Source organism: Oryx dammah, unplaced genomic scaffold, assembly GCF_014754425.2.
Source record: "Oryx dammah isolate SB20612 unplaced genomic scaffold, SCBI_Odam_1.1 HiC_scaffold_11050, whole genome shotgun sequence".
Lineage (NCBI taxonomy): Eukaryota > Metazoa > Chordata > Mammalia > Artiodactyla > Bovidae > Oryx > Oryx dammah.
This window is the reverse complement of record NW_024080444.1, coordinates 11,032,438-11,050,831: the sequence shown is the minus strand read 5'-3', so window position 1 is coordinate 11,050,831 and position 18,394 is coordinate 11,032,438. Positions and strand designations below refer to the sequence as shown.

At 39.0% G+C, this 18,394-nt stretch overlaps 1 protein-coding gene across 1 annotated transcript in view; it reads left to right on the top strand.

The window, feature by feature from the left end:
• The window catches only part of LOC120860222 (guanine nucleotide exchange factor subunit RIC1-like), a 140,785-nt gene extending 127,065 nt beyond the window's left edge, over positions 1–13,720 (top strand). The window contains exons 18-26 of the mRNA XM_040236005.1: positions 129–245; positions 719–1,447; positions 3,501–3,659; positions 3,748–3,887; positions 5,445–5,731; positions 6,741–6,932; positions 9,452–9,629; positions 9,783–9,971; positions 10,796–13,720. Coding sequence (XP_040091939.1) covers positions 129–245; positions 719–1,447; positions 3,501–3,659; positions 3,748–3,887; positions 5,445–5,731; positions 6,741–6,932; positions 9,452–9,629; positions 9,783–9,971; positions 10,796–11,084 — 2,280 coding nt within the window. The 3' untranslated portion in view covers positions 11,085–13,720. The remainder of the gene's footprint in view (positions 1–128; positions 246–718; positions 1,448–3,500; positions 3,660–3,747; positions 3,888–5,444; positions 5,732–6,740; positions 6,933–9,451; positions 9,630–9,782; positions 9,972–10,795) is intronic.
• Positions 13,721–18,394: the final 4,674 nt, after the last annotated feature.

Below are 18,394 nucleotides of genomic sequence, written 5' to 3'. Positions count from 1 at the left end.
TAACAGAATGACTGACCATAATACATACTCAGTATTGTTTGTTTAACCTGTAAGCATTATGCCTTGGTGGGGGAAATGCTGAAAATATACTTGTTAATTCATATGAATCCAATTTATTTTCCTTTCAGGCTCGTGATGCAGAGAGCATTATGCTGAATCTGGCAGGACAGCTCATCATGATGCAGAGAGACAGGTCCGGCCCTCAGATCCGAGACAAGGACAGCAACCCTAACCAAAGGAAACTTGTGAGTTACATGAGAGTCACTTAAAATGTAAAGAATGTCTGGGAGAAGGATGAGGGGATAAAAGAATTTAAGAGCAGAGTATTATCTTATGATTTGGAAACTGAGAAAGTGTATAAAATTAGTTGTAAGCCTTTGGGTGCAAGACTGTGGAAAGTGGAGGATAAGATCCTAAAGTGATAATAAAATGTTCTGTATGCCAGATGTTACTGCTTAGGTGTTATTGTTTGGAATAATTCTAATGGAAAAACAGGATAAATTGGTGAAGTTCCTTGGGGAGAGGGGTTGTTTTGTTTTTAGATTTAAGTACACTTACTTTGAAAGGCAGGGCAGTATTATTAACTTTAAACAGATTCCTCTAATTTTCCCCAGAATTTATACTATTATTTTGAAAGACTTGAGAAACTAGTACCTAGGAAAACTTCAATCTACAAATTTAATGGGAAAAGAACTGATTTCAGTCTCTTTTTCTCCAGTTGCCATTCTGTCCTCCTGTTGTACTAGCCCAGTCTGTTGAAAATGTCTGGACCACATGTCGTGCAAATAAACAGAAGCGTCACCTGTTGGAGGCCCTCTGGCTGAGCTGTGGAGGTGCCGGGATGAAAGTCTGGCTCCCTCTTTTCCCCAGGGATCACCGCAAGCCCCATTCCTTCTTGTCCCAGCGGATCATGCTGCCTTTCCACATAAACATCTACCCCCTGGCTGTTCTGTTTGAAGATGCGTTAGTCCTTGGTGCTGTCAACGACACTCTGCTCTACGATTCTCTGTATTCTCGGAACAGCGCTAGGGAACAGCTGGAGGTGCTCTTCCCTTTCTGTGTCGTGGAGAGAACCTCTCAGATCTACCTCCATCACATTTTGCGTCAGCTGCTGGTGAGGAACCTCGGGGAGCAAGCTCTGCTCTTAGCCCAGTCCTGTGCCGCACTGCCTTACTTTCCCCACGTACTGGAGCTCATGCTCCATGAAGTGCTGGAAGAAGAAGCTACCTCACGGGAGCCCATTCCCGACCCTCTGCTTCCCACGGTGGCAAAATTTATCACCGAGTTCCCCCTCTTCCTGCAGACAGTTGTTCACTGTGCCAGGAAGACTGAGTATGCCCTGTGGAACTACCTTTTTGCAGCTGTTGGAAACCCCAAGGACTTATTTGAAGAATGTTTGATGGCTCAGGATTTAGATACTGCTGCGTCTTACCTTATTATCTTACAGGTAACAGTTTTCTTCTTGTAAATGTGTAAGAATTAGTGAGCATAAACCTAGAGGAAAAAGAAAGCAAATGTCCTTGGTTGGCACTGTGATCGTGCTTAAAGAACTAGTACAGGGACTTCCCTGGTTGTCCAATGGTTAAGACTCCATGCTCCCAATGCAGGGGGCCTGGGTTCAATCCCTGGTCTCGGGGATCTAGATCCTGCATGCTGCAGTTGAAGAGTCCACATGCTGCCACTGAGACTCGGTGCAGCCAAATAAGTAAATACTACAAAGGAAAAAAGAACTATTAGAGTCAAGTTTTCTGTTCACTTTTTATCTTTACTTTTGAAGAACTCAATCTTACTATATGATGGCAGAAAATTACTGTTAAAAAGTAGCATTGCAGGGTTGGGGTTTTTTTTTTTAATCCTGTTTGCCCATAAATAGGCCTGAAACAAATTAATGAGTTTACAGTATTATTTTGAATAATGTTGCTCAATCGTTTCAGACTCTTTGGGACCCCATGGACTATAGCCCAAGCTCCTCTGTCCATGGGAATTCTCCAGGCAGGAATACTGGAGTGGGTTGCCATGCCCTCCTCCAGGGGATCTTCCCAACTCAGGGATCGAACCCAGGTCTCCCACATTGCAGGCAGATTCTTTACTGTCTGAGCCACCAGAGAAGCCTGTGTATGTATATACACATAATGTGTTATAATACATATAATATGCACATATTACATATGATTATCAAAATATATAATAAACATACTAGTAAATAATTATTCTGAATATTAGTGGGTTTGTCTGAGCCCTCCACAGTAATCTCTCTCCTAGTGGCATGGAATTGCTGAGAGGTAAAAGTTCTTCCAAATTACCGCAGAGTTGTTTTTATTGTTTAAAGAAGCTAACCATAAACCTGGTTTGAGATTCTGCCTGAAGCAGTTTTCCTGTCAGCATTTCCTTCATGGCGGCTGACTGAAGTCAGAGGAAATATTCTGGCAGAAGGTGGGTGGCCCTGAGATTCTGGCTATTCTTAAAAGGCCTCACAATCATAAAAACAGAAACAAGATAAAAATGCAGTTTTTTGTCTGTTTGTTTAGTTTAGGTCACTGCTTAGATTTCAGTGATCTCCCAAGCAATGGAATTAGCAACTTTATCAGGATTCCTAAGTTGTGACTGACATGATAATTATAGTTGAACTTGCCTGTTAGGTGCCTCTCCATGAAGGCCAGGGCAAGCAGCAAGATTAAATCTGTGAAAGAACCACTGTGGATGCCCATTGTGTAGCAGTAGTACATACTGTTGCCCAAAGCAGTTTTTTATTAAGTCACATCCTCAGAAAGTTCTGTCACAGGACATAGACCAGAGCTTTTTTGGAGTCAGAAAGACAAATTTATACTCTTGCTTTTCTGCTGATCTTCAACAAGTTGTTTATTTCTTTCTTTGTTTAGAACATATATTTTTATTTCTCTCTCATCTAACAGTCCTATTTTTGGGAACCAGACTTCTTTCATTTTGGATTTCTAACACTCTTGAGGGCAAGGGATTCTCAATGTGTGGTCTACAGAATTCTGGGGGTTTCTGAGACATATTCAGGAAGACTACAGAATCAAACTAATTTTCATATTAATACTGAGATACTATTTACCATTTTTTCCTGTGCTTATATTTGTACATGGGCATTCTGCATTGCCATGCAATTACAATTTTAAAAAAGTTTTAAATGCATAATTTCAACAAGTTGTTTAACTCCATTTTCTCATGTGTAAAATGAGAATGATATACCTCTTTTGAGAGTCACTAGGAGAAATGAAAGAATGTATAAAGTTTAAGATATCTGGCAGTAATGGGAGTGCAAGAAATCATAAATTATATTACCCCAGGGGAGTATTTGCCTCACTTCTTCTTATATGGTACTTTTTAATGCTTCTTTTGATTTTACTAGTAAATTATTCCCTACAGTGCTACATCTGCATTACTTGTCTGGGTTTAGGGAAGCATGGAGATAAAGAATTACTCATATCTTCTCAAATCATTTGTAGTATAAAAGGAATTCTTGGTTGTTTTTCTAGAACATGGAAGTCCCAGCAGTAAGTAGGCAACATGCCACCCTTCTTTTCAACACAGCCCTGGAACAAGGCAAGTGGGACCTGTGTCGACACATGATTCGATTTCTGAAAGCCATTGGCTCTGGAGAATCTGAGACGCCCCCATCCACACCTACAGCTCAGGTTAGTTGAAGAATTGCACAGCTCTGCTGGGCCACACACCCACGTGGCATCTTCCTCTAACCATACTGCACTTTGTGTGTAATCATAGGAACCTAGTTCAGGTGGTGGTGGATTTGAGTTCTTCCGGAATCGAAGCATCAGTTTATCCCAGTCAGCTGACAGTGTTCCTGCTAGTAAATTCAGCTTACAGAAAACACTAAGTATGCCATCCGGTCCTTCTGGAAAAAGGTAAAAGAATGAAGAACTGTTCCTGCTTTTAGGGAATTCTATAACACATTGCATTTCAGAGTATTTTGTAAAATTGGATCTTAGGAAAAAACTGATCTTATTGCAGTTCCTTTTTACATTCCCAAAAGGCTTCCCTTTTTTCTTTCTCCTAAATTCACTTCTTTATTCTTTGTAGTATTTTTGCCCTTTGTACTAGAATAGGTCTTGATGTGCCCATTCTAAATGTGACTAACATTAAATTACCTCTGATAATAGAGGACCAGAATAAAAAGGAAGATAGATCTGCAAATAATTCAAAAGCCTTCTTACAGTCAACAGTTTTCCCATTCTTTCCCAGTGTACCTTTTGACATTTTAGTCCTCCTGTACTGGACTCTCTTGTGACTCTCTTGAGTGGAGAAGTCATTAAACAGTTCGTGCCAAAAAAGTGTATCCTGGAGTCTGAAACCTGTATTATATGTAGATGGGTTACTATGCCCTGAAGGGTAGCTCTGAACTCGCGCTGAACATTGTAAAATAAGATTTGCCTGTTTTGTGAGGTTCTTGTTCTCCTTCCTGCGTTGTTATGTGGTCTGGGCTCTTGGTCTCTTCCTCTCCCCTAACCCTTTCTTTTATATTCTGTGTGTGCTCTTCCTGCAGCACCTGACACAGAATGAGAGCTTGCTGAACATTTTTATTGTGATGTTTTACAGCGTTTTCTTATCAGAGCCATTAATACACCTGCATTCCCAACACACACACACACCCAGATACACACACCGTAAACAAGTTACATGCAACCGTGAAAGACTATAAAACAATTGCCAGGCAAACAGTAGCTACTCAGCTATACCCTGAATGTGAGTGGTGTTTAATATATACTATGTGCTCACTGCTCACCAGGCACAATTCAAACATTTCAGTGTATAGGTCTTTCAGTAACAGCTCCGTATGGGTAAATATACTGTTATTATCCACATTATACAGGTGAAAAACAGAGGCCCAGAAAAATAAACTCTATATTCACAAAACTGTGTGGCAGAGCCAAGTTCAGAGTGCAGGTAGTCCTGCTCCAGTACTGCTCTCTGAAGGCACCCCATCACCCCAGTACCAAACCGTTGCGACACACCATTTCATAGGAATAAGGGGTAACAGACGATATTTAGTCATTCATTTCTTAAATCCGTTTTTTTCTTATGTGTCTGTATAATTCACATTAAGAGACTACATTTCACTTTGCTTCTCTTTAGTCTCCTTGGTCTGATCTCCTTTCCTCTTTTCATTGGTCTTTTCAAATACAGCATTTGTTTGCTTCCTTTCTTTACTTCATCCAGTCACTATCCTCTTCCTGATTTGGCTTTGTCAGTCTCCTTTTTGTTTTCTATTCTGTACTTTTACAGACATGTTTAAGAGGCTACTTACTGTGTTCCAGCTACTGTTCAACAGGTGTGCTATCTCATGGAGAAGCTCTGATCTTCCTCTTCCCTCAATCTCCTACCTCCTTGTCAGCATTTTCAGTGCTACTTCATAAGAAGTATGTGAAGCTTGTTCTGTAGCTTACTTGTGTTCCCACTTACAGATGGAGCAAAGACAGTGACTGTGCTGAGAACATGTATATTGATATGATGCTCTGGAGACACGCTCGGCGTCTCTTAGAAGAAGTTCGGCTAAAGGATCTCGGCTGCTTTGCAGCCCAGTTGGGCTTTGAACTCATTAGTTGGCTGTGCAAGGAGCGTACACGTGCTGCCCGAGTAGACAACTTTGTGTTGGCCCTGAAGAGGCTCCACAAAGATTTCCTTTGGCCACTTCCCATCATCCCAGCTTCTTCTGTCAGTTCTCCTTTCAAAAATGGAAAATACCGAACAGGTAATATAGGCTTTGTGTTACTTATACAAGAATTGTATTTGCTCCAAATGTTTAGACATTTTTCTGTTAGTTGATATTCAAGAAGTCTTTTCATTCCAATCTTAGATAGAAGCTGACTTTTTGTAGATCAGTTGGAACATCCACCATTTGACTAAGGATGTAAATAAAAGTAGATCATGTGTCTCTTGGCCTTATGACTTTGAAGTTTAATTTATAAATCCAACCAATTGTTTTCTCAGATTATCAGCAAGTTGAGCATTGACTGAGTATAGAAGATACCACACTTTTTTTTTTTTTTTTTTTTGTAGGAAGTTTCCTGCAATGCAGGAGACCCTGGTTCAATTCCTGGGTCAGGAAAATCTCCTGGAGAAGGGAACAGCTACCCACTCCAGTACTGTGGCCTGGAGAATTCCATGAACTGTATAGTACATGGGGTCGCAAAGAGTTGGACACAACTGAGCGACTTTCACTTTGGCATTGGTTAGCCACAGATCTCAAAATAAGCTAAATTGTGACCTACCTGACAGGATTCATTCCAGAGAAATGGTAAAAATATGTCTTTGAGAGCTTGGGCCATCTTCTAAATTAGGAGAGGGCAAAGTGAACTGTAGTTTGGTAAAAAAAAAAATTTTAGGTTTTTTTAGTTCAGGTTGAAATCATTATTTCTTACGACAATTCAAACAAAACCCTTTTTATTATGGCATTTGGAAGTTTCATGTCATCTTAAAACCAAGGAAAGTCATTTAAGGATGACTAAGGTTTTGCCTAGTCTCTGGTAAGTTAAATAATGCTAGAAGATGACTGCTCGGTGGCATTATCTGGTCAGTGCATTCTGTTCCAGTCCAGCCTCCCTGGTTCATGGATGGGTGATGCAGTGTAGCGACATTGATTGGGTTTGAACTTTTCGTGTTTGGAGTTGGTGGGGGAAGAGAAGCTGAAAGAACTGAACTGGAAGTGGCAGTGTGTGCACCTTTGATTCCATTTTGTGTGTGTGTTTCCTACCTTGCAGTGGGAGAGCAGCTGTTAAAGTCACAGTCAGCTGACCCATTTATAAACCTCGAGATAGATGCTGGCGTCTCTAATGTCCAACGAAGTCAGAGCTGGCTCGGCAACATTGGTCCTGCTCATCAAGAAATAGACACAGCCTCATCTCACGGGCCACAGATGCAAGATGCCTTCCTGTCACCTTTATCTAATAAAGGTAGATATCATTTTAAATCCTAGCTCCTCATTAGTTTCTTTGGAGGAAAGTTTATATGCCGTACGTAGCATTTCAGAGAGAGCTTCACTCCTTTCAAGATGTGTCCTTGAGAATTAGCATTAGTATCTGCTGGACAGGTGAATAGTTACTAGCACAAGGCCAAAATCACTTTTATTATACTTTGCCGTGTTTATTTTACATAAATGAAACAGGTAAAACCTCACTACAGCTAAACACTAATAAATGAACCTTTGTAATCAATTTTGATGATACAGAAACACTAACTTTGAACCTCAAGTAAATAAAACTTTATCCATGTGTAAAGAATCCCATTCTTCTCATAGGTGGACCTGTATTATAAAAAATTGTTACCAGTTATCTTCTGTTTTTTATTTCAGCTGTAAAAAATTATGGGAAAATTTTTTTATCTTCTAAATTCCTGCATGATACCCTGCATCTCAGCCTTCAAAGCCTAAGATTACTGTCTGACCCTTTACCAAAAAAATGTGTGTCTTCTGCAATTATAGTAATGGGTGAATTACAAATTGAAGAAGCTTTAAAGTGATTCATGTTGTTTAGGTTTATATAAGAGCTGAAGCAGCAGTTGGTCTGATTCTGCGGCTTCAATGGCCAGATCCACCTGATGCTTGATTTTCAGTGTATGCTCACTGTTGTCTGAGCTGCTCCTATGTAGGGAGGCATATAGAAGCCATGGCTTCTTTTATTGTAGTAGAATACGTGTAAAATCTACTACTTTAAGGATTTTAATGTGTTCGGTTCATTTATATTCTTGGGCAATCAACCTGCAAAACTCTTTTTTACGTTGCAAAAGCAAAACTTTATACCCATTAAAGAATACTCTCCATCTCTCCCTCCCCCAACTCCGGGCAACTACATTCTATTTTCTGTCCCTGTGTAATTGTCTTTTGGTGTCTGGCTTATTTCACTTAGATAACGTTCTCAAAATTCATCCTGGTTGTAGCATGCATGGGAATCTCCTTCCTTTTTCGGGTTTGGCAATATTCTATTGTGTGTTCAAAGCACATTTTGTTTATCCATTCATCAGTGGCCACTTGCATTGCTTCCACCTTTTGGTTATTGTGAATTATGCTGCAAAGAACGGGGGAGTACTATGAATATGGGAAGTCTCTTTGAGACCGTTTTCAATTCTGGGTATTGTCAGCTCATGTGATAATTCTGTTTTCAACTTTTTCCTCATAGCAGCAGCCCCACTTTACTTCTTATCAACACTGGCAGGGATTCCAGTTTTGCCACATCCTCGCCAACACTTCTTTGATGATTTTGTTAATAGTAGCATCCTAATGGACATGAGGTGGCATCATTGCTTTTCTTTAGAAAACCTTTTAAAGAGATTATTTCAAACATATTTTAAAAGGAGAAATAATACTATAATGGGCACCTTCCCTCCAGCCCCCACTTAAGTTATTACCAATTCATGAATAAGTTTGTTGATAAAACACTTTCTCCTTCTTGTATTATTGAACTAAATCTAAGATATGATATGTTTTATTTGTGAATGTTTCAGTATATATTTCTAAAAGGACTTTTTTTTTTTAAAAATAATGGCACATCTCTCTAAAAATTTAACAGTAACTCCTTAATACCATCAAATATCCAGTAAGTATTCAAATTCCAGCTGTTTTACAATGTCATAATATTTTTGCAGTTTAAAAGAAAGTAAGAGTCATTCAGTTGTGTCTGACTCTTTGCAGTCTCTTAGACTATACAGTCCATGGAATTCTCCAGGCCAGAATACTGGAGTGGGTAGCCATTCCCTTCTCCAGAGGATCTTTCCACCCTAGGGATAGACCCCAGGTCTCCCGCATTGCAGGTGAATTCTTTACCAGCTGAGCCACAAGGGAAGCCCAAGAATACTTTGAATCAAGATCCAAGTAAGATTCATACACAGTGATTATGTTTCTTAAATTCCATTTTTAGTGCTTGTTCCCCTTCCCCATCTTTTTTTCTTCTTGCAATTTATTCATTGAAGAGACTTGCTTCTGTGGATTTTCTCATGACTGGATTTCAGTTGATTGCATCTTCATGGTTTAAACAGTTTCTGTACTTCTTGTAGACTGGTGATTGAATCTAAAGACTTGATTGGGAATCCTCTGGTAGTCCAGTGGTTAGGACTCTGTATTCTCACTGCCTCAAGGACCTGGAAACTAAAACCCCACAAGCTGTGTGGCACCTCCCTCTCCCCCAAAAAAGACTTGAACAAATTGTAGCTAGGTTTGTTGTTTCCAGAGGTGGGCACGACTGCTTAATAGGTAGTAGTGTATTTTTCTTTTATATGGCACATAATGCCTGGTTACCTCTCTGATTTTTTTTTTTTTAAACATCTACTATTTAATGTAACATGGGAATTTTAGTAGTGAATTTAATGTTTTGGTCTCAAAATCCTAAAGAGGAAGCAACATCTGAGAGACAGCTAATATTTTTAATTGAAGGAAAACATACATTAAGCTAGTTTGTGACTTTTGACAATTCTTCATCAGGTGATGAATGCAGTATTGGTTCAGCTACGGACTTGACTGAAAGTAGCTCCATGGTGGATGGAGACTGGACAATGGTGGATGAAAATTTCTCCACACTCAGTCTAACCCAGTCAGAGCTGGAGCATATCTCCATGGAGTTGGCGAGTAAAGGGCCTCACAAATCCCAGGTCCAGCTTCGGTAAGTTTCTCAACATTTTGGAAGCATAGAATGCCTCCTCAGGGTGTTTGGGCAAATTGGGTATATAGGCTGCTTTCCCAATAATGACTGCCCTTCTCTTCATCCATAGATCCTTCCTAGCATCAGTCACTGTGTTTCTGCTTCTGTATATAGGTATTTGCTGCACGTCTTTATGGAGGCAGGCTGTCTGGACTGGTGCATTGTTATAGGCCTGATTCTTAGAGAATCCTCAATCATCAACCAGATTTTGGTTATTATACAGTCTTCAGAGGTAGATGGAGAGATGTTACAGAACATAAAGACAGGACTGCATGCTGTGGACCGATGGGCCTCCACAGATTGGTAAGTTATTAGGCTCGTTACCTTGACTGTCCTCTGGTGACTTCCCCTCTTTCACATTAAGGCTTATTTCTGGTTCATTTATTTGGAGATTTGTAGGTTGCTTGAAATAAAAACTCCTTTTGTATATTAATTTTTAAGATTATTTTCTTTAGTTACCATTTTAGACCCAGTTATTTTAAATGAGTCATATTCATTGTTGTCAGTGAATGTGTGTCACTGAGGACCAATATAGTACAAATGACCTTAGAACTAGGGTGGAACTTGAGATTTCTGCTTCTGTGGGATTGAAGATGATAACCTGAAAACAAGCAAACGTTTAAGGTCTGTGTGAGTTGAACATTCCATAGCAGTTACTGACAAGCCCAAAATAAGAATAGTGAATGAAAGTGGAAGAGCCTGGGATCTACCCCTTTTGTCACCAGTCACCTGTGGATTTGGGGTTTCCCTCACTTGGCTCTAGTCTTCTAGTCTTAATTGGCAAATTCGTTTAGGTTAAATGTTCTCTGAAGGTCCTGTTTTTCAAGTCTGAAAATCCTGTTAATGGTGTTTACGATTATAGAATATGCTTTTTAATTGCAATACTGGATAAAGAATATCCATCTTTGCTGTTGGTGCTCACAGTTACATTATGTGTAGCCCCCTCCACGGGGGCCTTGGCATCTAAAAGCCTTTCCGTTCCTATACCACCTCTGTGCCTCCTCCTATACCCTGTAATCTATCACTGACCCTACTGTATCAATGCTTAGTAAGAATCTGTCCATAACATGCTATGGAGCCTTTTGAATGTGGCTGATAAGAGCCAATTTCCTTTTTCTTCTGCTTAGTCCTGGATACAAGCCATTTTTAAACATCATTAAGCCACACCTGCAGAAGCTTAGTGAGATCACAGAAGAGCAGGTCCAGCCCGAAGCCTTCCAGCCGCTGGCTGTGGGTAAGACTCCTGAACAGACCAGCGCCCGGGCAGAGGAGAACAGGGGCCCCTTGGGCCATGGGAACATTCCCCAGGGCGAGGCCACAGGTGGCAGTCTGGTAAGCCGGAAAGAGGAGGCCACAGCGCGAGCAGAGGAGGAGGAGCCTTTCCAAGATGGGACTTACGACTGTTCTGTGTCCTAACAACAGTGAGTACCATCTCCACGGGCAGTATTAACTAGCATCAGCGCACAACTGAGGACACTGTGACCTAGTTGGAAAATTTAACCAGGGGGAGAACACAGCTCAGAGACTCTGGTAAGGTATTATTAAATTTTAACTTTTTCTTCTACGAAATCTTCAGTCCATAAAAAATGGGATATCAAAAAAAAAGATCATCTTTCATAAGTTTTTTTTTAAGCTGCAGTGGAAAGTTGTACAGAATGTTGTACAGGTGTACATGCGAACATTTTGGTTTTCTTAAAGATTGGTAGCTCTTAAACCACAGGGATCATTTTGCCCCAGATGAGCTTACTTTTTCACTACTTAAAAGCCTCCTTTGTTTTCTGGTTCAGCGTGTGTTCTGGACTGCTTTTTAAAAATAAATGCTAAGGTGCTTGCTGTAGCTCATCAAGTGCTTGAGCTACCTGTATGCCCCCTGGATCAAGAGCACTGGACTCCCTAATTGGGCCTCTGAATAGACGCCTGCCCTGGTACAACAGGCACCTGTAAGATGCTCCTCTTCTGGCCTGTTAATCCCGGTCCTCAATTGATGGAAGCTGCTCACCTGTGTCAGTGTGCCTGCTTTTTGTCTAGCTTGGTTCCTACTAGGTGAGTGTAGGCAGAGGCCTGAGGAGTTCTTATCAATTATGCTATTAGATACCACTAAACTATTTTGTATCAAAGAATCATATCTTTTTGTGAATAATTTTGTGTAAATATACTCAAAGGCACTGTTCCTATTTTTAGGGCTTGTACTATAATTTGTAAGGTTTTATGCTGGATTCTGCATGGCTATAGATACTCACTCTTAGAACAAAGACAGGGCTTGCTCTTCTTTCCAGATACAAGCACTCTTCATAAAGGAAGACAGATTTATTGGCTTGGTCATAAGGTAACAGAAATGGTCACACTGATCATGAAATGAAACAGGTTTTGTGCAAATTAATGTAGTTTCTTATTTATTGCTTTTGTAAATTGAATAAAAATGAACTCTATGTAAATAGACTGCTGAATCCTGTATTATCACGGCTACTAAAAATTAGTATGTAAAGAATGCATTCATCATAACTTAAATATTTTATGTATTTCTAGATATGACTTAAATTTTAGTTTTCATACATTATGAAAATACAATTGCAGATTCAGTTGCTTCAGACTAAACACATACCCACTGTATGTTTATCAATTACCTTATAACAGTATTAATTTAGATAGCTTGTTTGTACTGTGCAATTTGAACAAAGGAATGCAATGTTATTTTTTACAAAAACAAACTTATTTTTATAGTAACAACATATTTGATGTGGACCAAATTCATACCACTATGTAAAACAGCCTCTCCTCTCATAGTGCAATTACAGTTTAGAAATAAAACTTGGTCTTCTATCCTTGCTTTTTAAAATTAATGGCTAGATTTAGTTGTCCTAGCCAGGTTTCCTTTGAAAGGAAACTCAAATTTGAAAAATGCTTTGTTCAAAAGTCATCAATGGTTTTAAATTACTGATTTTGATAATTTACTATCACTTACTTTTCACATTACAAGTGCAATACTTTCACATACTAAAACTCCTGAATTGGTGGAATATGTGATTACTGGTACCTGGCCTTCTGGTGCTACGTTTATTTAAGCCTTTGTTTTAAACCACCTTTCCCTGAATCTTAAGATAGAACTGTTTCCCACATGAATTCCTGCAGCCCAGCAAGACACCTGAAGCAGTCCTTCTCCTGTCCTAGTCCATTATGAGAAGAACTAGCATTACTTTTGTGTTTGGTGTATGTAGTCAATAGAAATGAGTCACCATGGTAAACAGCCATGTTTACAGATATCCTAATGTGCTGCTGGGTTCATCTTTCACTCTTAAAAGCAGGGCACCATTAAGTTAACCATATTCCTATGGTTAATGCCATGACCGAAACTTTTCTTGTATAAAATACTTGTTTTGCAACCAACAGATATAAGTGGCCCCAAGGCAAAAAGATTGGCAGCTTTATGGAAAAACTTTTCTTTGGTAGTTTGTTATATACTTTAATTTTTTTAATCATATTTTAATTTTGCCTTGTTTGGATCACGTATTTGACTGTTTAAGCCATATTTAACCAATGAATTTAAATATTCAGTATAACTATTTGAAGTTTAAATTATTTGCTGATACCAAAACAAGTAATTTGGGGGTAGTCAACCTTTGCTTGTAATTAAAAGTTGCTGCTACTTCTGTAATGTGTATTTTTTTTTTTTAACTTGGTAAAGGGCAATAAAACCATTACATGAACTTTTTGTTTATTCATCAAGTTAACAGCAAAAAGTGTATGTATTAAAAGTCATATTTCATTATATAATTCCACCTTTTAGAATTTTCCTTATAACTAAAAATTTATATTTAAAATATATATGGGTATACCTTTTTATGGATATATTTCTTTACTCATCAGTTGAGGGACACTTGGGAGGGATTCAACTCGGACACTGATAGGCAGGTTTCTGTGTGGACATAAGTTTTCAGTTCTCTTTAGGAGTGGAAACGTTGGGTTATGATAACTGGTTAATTTGCGGGGGGACTGGGGGGCGGGGTATGCTTAACTGTATTACAAAGTGCCTGTACCATTTTAAAAGAAAAAAACATTTCCACTAGTAGTGGATGAGGGTTCAAGTTTCTGTTGGTCAACATGTTTTTGTATTTTTGGTTATAGCCATCTGAGTTATGTATGAAGTCATATCTTATGGTTTTAGATTTACATTTCCCTGATGGCTAACATCTTTTCATATATGATTATTAGCCATTCACATCTCTTTGGAGAAAACTGTATTCACATTCTTTGTCCACAGATGGCTCATTTATCTTATTGTTGATTTGCAGGAGTTCTTTATATATTCTAGACAGTTTTGCAAATATTTTTTCATTCTGAGGGCTTTTCACTTTCATGATGCTGTCTTTTGAGACATAAAGTTTTTCATTTTGGTGAAGTCCCCAACTTTTTCTTTGGTTCCTTGAGCTTCTGGGTGTCATATCCAAGAAACCATTTCTGAATCCTAGGTTATGAAGATTTATGCTTATGTTTTTTTCTGTTTTATATTTTAGCACCTACATTTAGGTCTTTGATCCATTTTGAGTTAATTTTTGTATATGGTATGACTTTGTTCTTTTGTATGTGACTACTCAGTTGTTATAATTTACTGAAAAGTTCAGCGTTTACTGAAAAGATTTTTTTCCTATTGAATTGTTGAAAATCAGCTGACTACAAATGAATGGGTTTATTTCTGGAACTGTCAGTTGTATTACATTGATTTCTGGGTCCTTCCTTGATGCCAGTATGACATTGTTTTGATTACTGTTGCTACCTAGAAAAAGGAAGTTTTGAACTTGAGAGCTGTTGAGTTTTTCAGGACCATTTTGGCTCTTCTGTGCCCCTTGCATTTCCATGAGTTTAGAGTCACCTTGTCAGCTTGTGTGTGCACCCACACACACATATAAGGCAGCTAGGAGTTTGATAAGGATTATATTCAGATCAATTTTTGGAAAATCTTGCCATCTTGATAATAGGCCTTCCAGCCCATGAACATGGAATGTCTTTCCAGTTATTCATGGCTTCAGTTTGTTTCAGGAGGGTTTTATAGGTACTTTTAATAAGCTTATTAGTATTTTATTCTTGATACTATTGCAAATAGAACTGTTTTGTTTTTGGATTATTGTTTGTTAGTATATAGAATAATTGATTTTTCTATGTTACAATTGCATCCTACAACACTGTTCAATTCACTAACTATATAATAGTTTTTTTGTGTGGATTCCTTGGCATTTCCTGTATAGAAAATCATGTCATCTATAATCAGAGCCTGGGCTAGAGCCTCCAATACAATATTCAATATACAATAAGTAGATACCCTCGTCTTTCTGATGTTAGGGGGAAAGTACTGAGTTTTCATTATACATTCGGATGTCAGCTATTGAGTTTCCCATAGATGGCCTTTATCAGGTTAAGGAAGTTCCCTTCTATTAAATTTTTTATTATAAAGAGGTGTTAACTTTGTCAAAAAAACTTTACTTCTGTTGAGATGATTATATTGTTGTCCTTTATTCTAATGATACAGTCTATTATGTTGACTTTTAGGTGTTAAACCCACATTCCATTCCTGGGCTAAACCTCATTTTGGTCATGATACAGGCCAAACTTGAAGAAAAGAAATTATCAGTACACTTGTTGTATTTTCACTAATCAAGAAAGGAAGTGCGAGTATTAAAAGTACTGATGAACTTCAAAAATGCCCAAGATGTTTTTTTGAATAAAAACAGACATGAGGCATAGATGCATTTTGGCTTTATTGGCCCTAAAACACAAGGTATTATTAAGAACATAAGTTATTTGGCTGCTTCACCTTGTAATGAACTGTTCTGAGGGAACTCACTTGGAAAGGGAGGTAACTTTCATGGAGCTCACAAGTGGGTTCTGTATTTTGGGGCCTGGTGGTGTGCCTTCCTTGTGAGCGGCGGGGTCACTGTCTGGCCGAAAGATATATTTTCTTCCCCCCGATCCCCCAATGAAAGAACATCCTTTATTGGCCCTTCAGTGATTTTCTTTGCCAACAGTGATGATAAAACTGCTAAATAGGCTGTAGGCTCAACATTTAATTTCTGTGAAATTCAAATGCACAATTTCATTCCACAGTAAAATGGATTCCAGTTGAAGCCATGTTGAGTTCTTTGCTCACATGACCCTTTAAAATAGCAATTATACCCACAGGAGCCAACTAGGTCTTGCTAACAGCAGAGTTGTTGTATTTTTTTTTTTTTCAAGCTCTAAAAGGCTTTATGGATTTAAAATAACTCTTCAGATGAGGGGGTTACAAGAAAATATAAACAATGATGGTCTGTTTCTCTGTTAATGATAGTGACTAGTATTTAACATGTTTATTTCAGTTAAACTGTAAGGCAACAATTCATCCCTAGCAAACCAGTGAAAAGAAATGGACAGACATATTCGTTTTTCCTACAGCTTCCTGAGTGTGCAGGCTGGTTTAAGTAAGTGGTGGTAATGGTTTAGAAATGATTAGGCCTCTGTTCATCTGTTGAAGTACGGAAACAGAAATACTGCATGCAGCCGTCATTCTTGGGTAAATTTTAAGAATTTCTGCAAAATCACAATCCTTCACACTTTCCCCAAATGTGTAGTACTGTGCAAAAACAAGTTCTTCAGACTGCTGATCTGACAGTGTGTATATTAAGAGCCATGAGTATTGTGTGCAATTATTTAACCATTTTTGGCATTAAAGCAGTCCCCCAGAGTATTAAGCATACCCTGAGTCTAATGTGCATCTTGTTACTGACCTTCTACAACATTAGAGCTTTATAATGCCAAAGAAAACCAGAACAAGAGCAAACTGTCCACATAGGAAAATAAAGGCAAAGAAAACCATGATTATTATCAAAAAGGAGTTAACAACATGCTTCCCAAGGCGGGGTGGGGCAGATAGGAATCACAGGGAACTCAGGTAGTGCCCTTCCTCCACATTAGGAAGTTTGCTTTTGCTTTGCTTTTCCCTATAAATAATTTCCAGTAATCTATTTCAGATTAACCACAGAAACAGAAAATATGCCTGTATTTTGAAATTCATTTAGATACTATTTTTTCCATGATTGTGAGTCTATAAAAGCTATGAACAGTGCAGACTTCGTGTGTCACTTGAATCATCTAAGACTAATGATACAGCTGACCCTTGACAACATGGATTTGAACTATAGGTCCAATTATACAGGGATTTTTCATTGAATGGATATCACAGTACTACATGATCCATAGTTGAATCCACAGATGCAAAACCTTGTATACAGGGGTGTGATGATGCACATTTTCAATGGTGCAGAGGTCAGCACTCCTAACCCCTGTGCTGTTCAAGGGTCAACTCTATGGTTCTTACAAAGTCCAGGAGAAGCACTGGTTCCAGTGTCCATGCATGTGACAGCATGGTGCCGTTCAGCTCTGGCTGTAACCCTGCTGTCTGTGTAGGCTCAGTTTTTAAGGAAATAGGAGCACGATTCAGAATGCACACTGTATATATCAGACAAGCAGCTTTATGCTCTTTCTGTTCAGGCAGATTCGAGTGCCACTGTTTTGTTTGTTTCACTATGGCTTTTTTAGCCCAACTTGCTAAAGACAGAAAGTGTCTAACTTTTTACATTTTTAATGGAAAAAAAGAAAGCTAGCAGAATTTATCATTGCTCTCGCCAAACTCTTCCACTGCTGGAGCCAACAGCCATCTTCCTCAACATGAAAAGTACCTCTAAGTCCTAGAGCTGCTGTTGTGCAGGACCGAAACACCAACAGCTAGAAGGACACTCCAGTGCAAGCCACAGCCTCGAGTCTCAGGAAAGCCAGCTCTGCCAGACACAGTAAGTTACTGAGAAACTAACCTGTTCAACTGGCTAGAAAACAAGGACCCAGTGCATCAATAATAGTATGCCCTGAAGGATTAACTTTGGATAACAATATTCTGTTCATTCCTTTTTTTTAAGAATCAAAATAAAATGCCCAGCCACTCCCACTCTCCTCCCACTCCCAGAACAGCCAGCATGGCACCTCAGCCCTCTGAGAAGGGAAGTTCATGTCCTGTACTTCCACAAACAGTATTCTAAACCAAAATAGCCTGGAAACCCCAAAAGGAAGCAGGTATTGAAAACCACCTCAGAAAAGCATCCCAACGATGGATCTTAGTGACCACGTGTCTGAAGGACAGGAGCCACCACTTCAATACAGGTTTCCACATCAGAGTACTAGGGCCTTAAAGCCACCAAGCACACTCTAAAGACTGTCCACAAGGCTGCCCAGAGAAGCACAGCTCCCAGCACAGCCTGGGGCCCAGAAGCCAATCTTCATCTCAAATTTCTTATGACTGATCATTAATTCCTGTGATATTTTACCTACCATCTACAGACACAAAAAACAATGGTCTTGGGCTTTAACTGGAAATGTCATTTGTCTCATTAACAAGGGATTTATAGTACCTTCTGCATCTTTCATGATCCTAAAGGTTCAACTATTAAAACTGGTTTGCTGGCTTTTGTTCTTAAGGTCATATAAAATGACGTGTGTGTGTAGTACCCACGTGTGCTTAAGTGCCAGAAAACTGGTATTTTCAAGTGTCAAAAGGGCCATGCACTCTACTCCACAGTGTAACCATGATAGATCATGCTCAGCCCTGAAGAGTGTTAGCCCACAAAGCTCTTTGAACATATGCTCGTTAAAACTCACTGACTTATACATACAACCGTCCATGCAACATAAGGAGAAACTGTGCCACA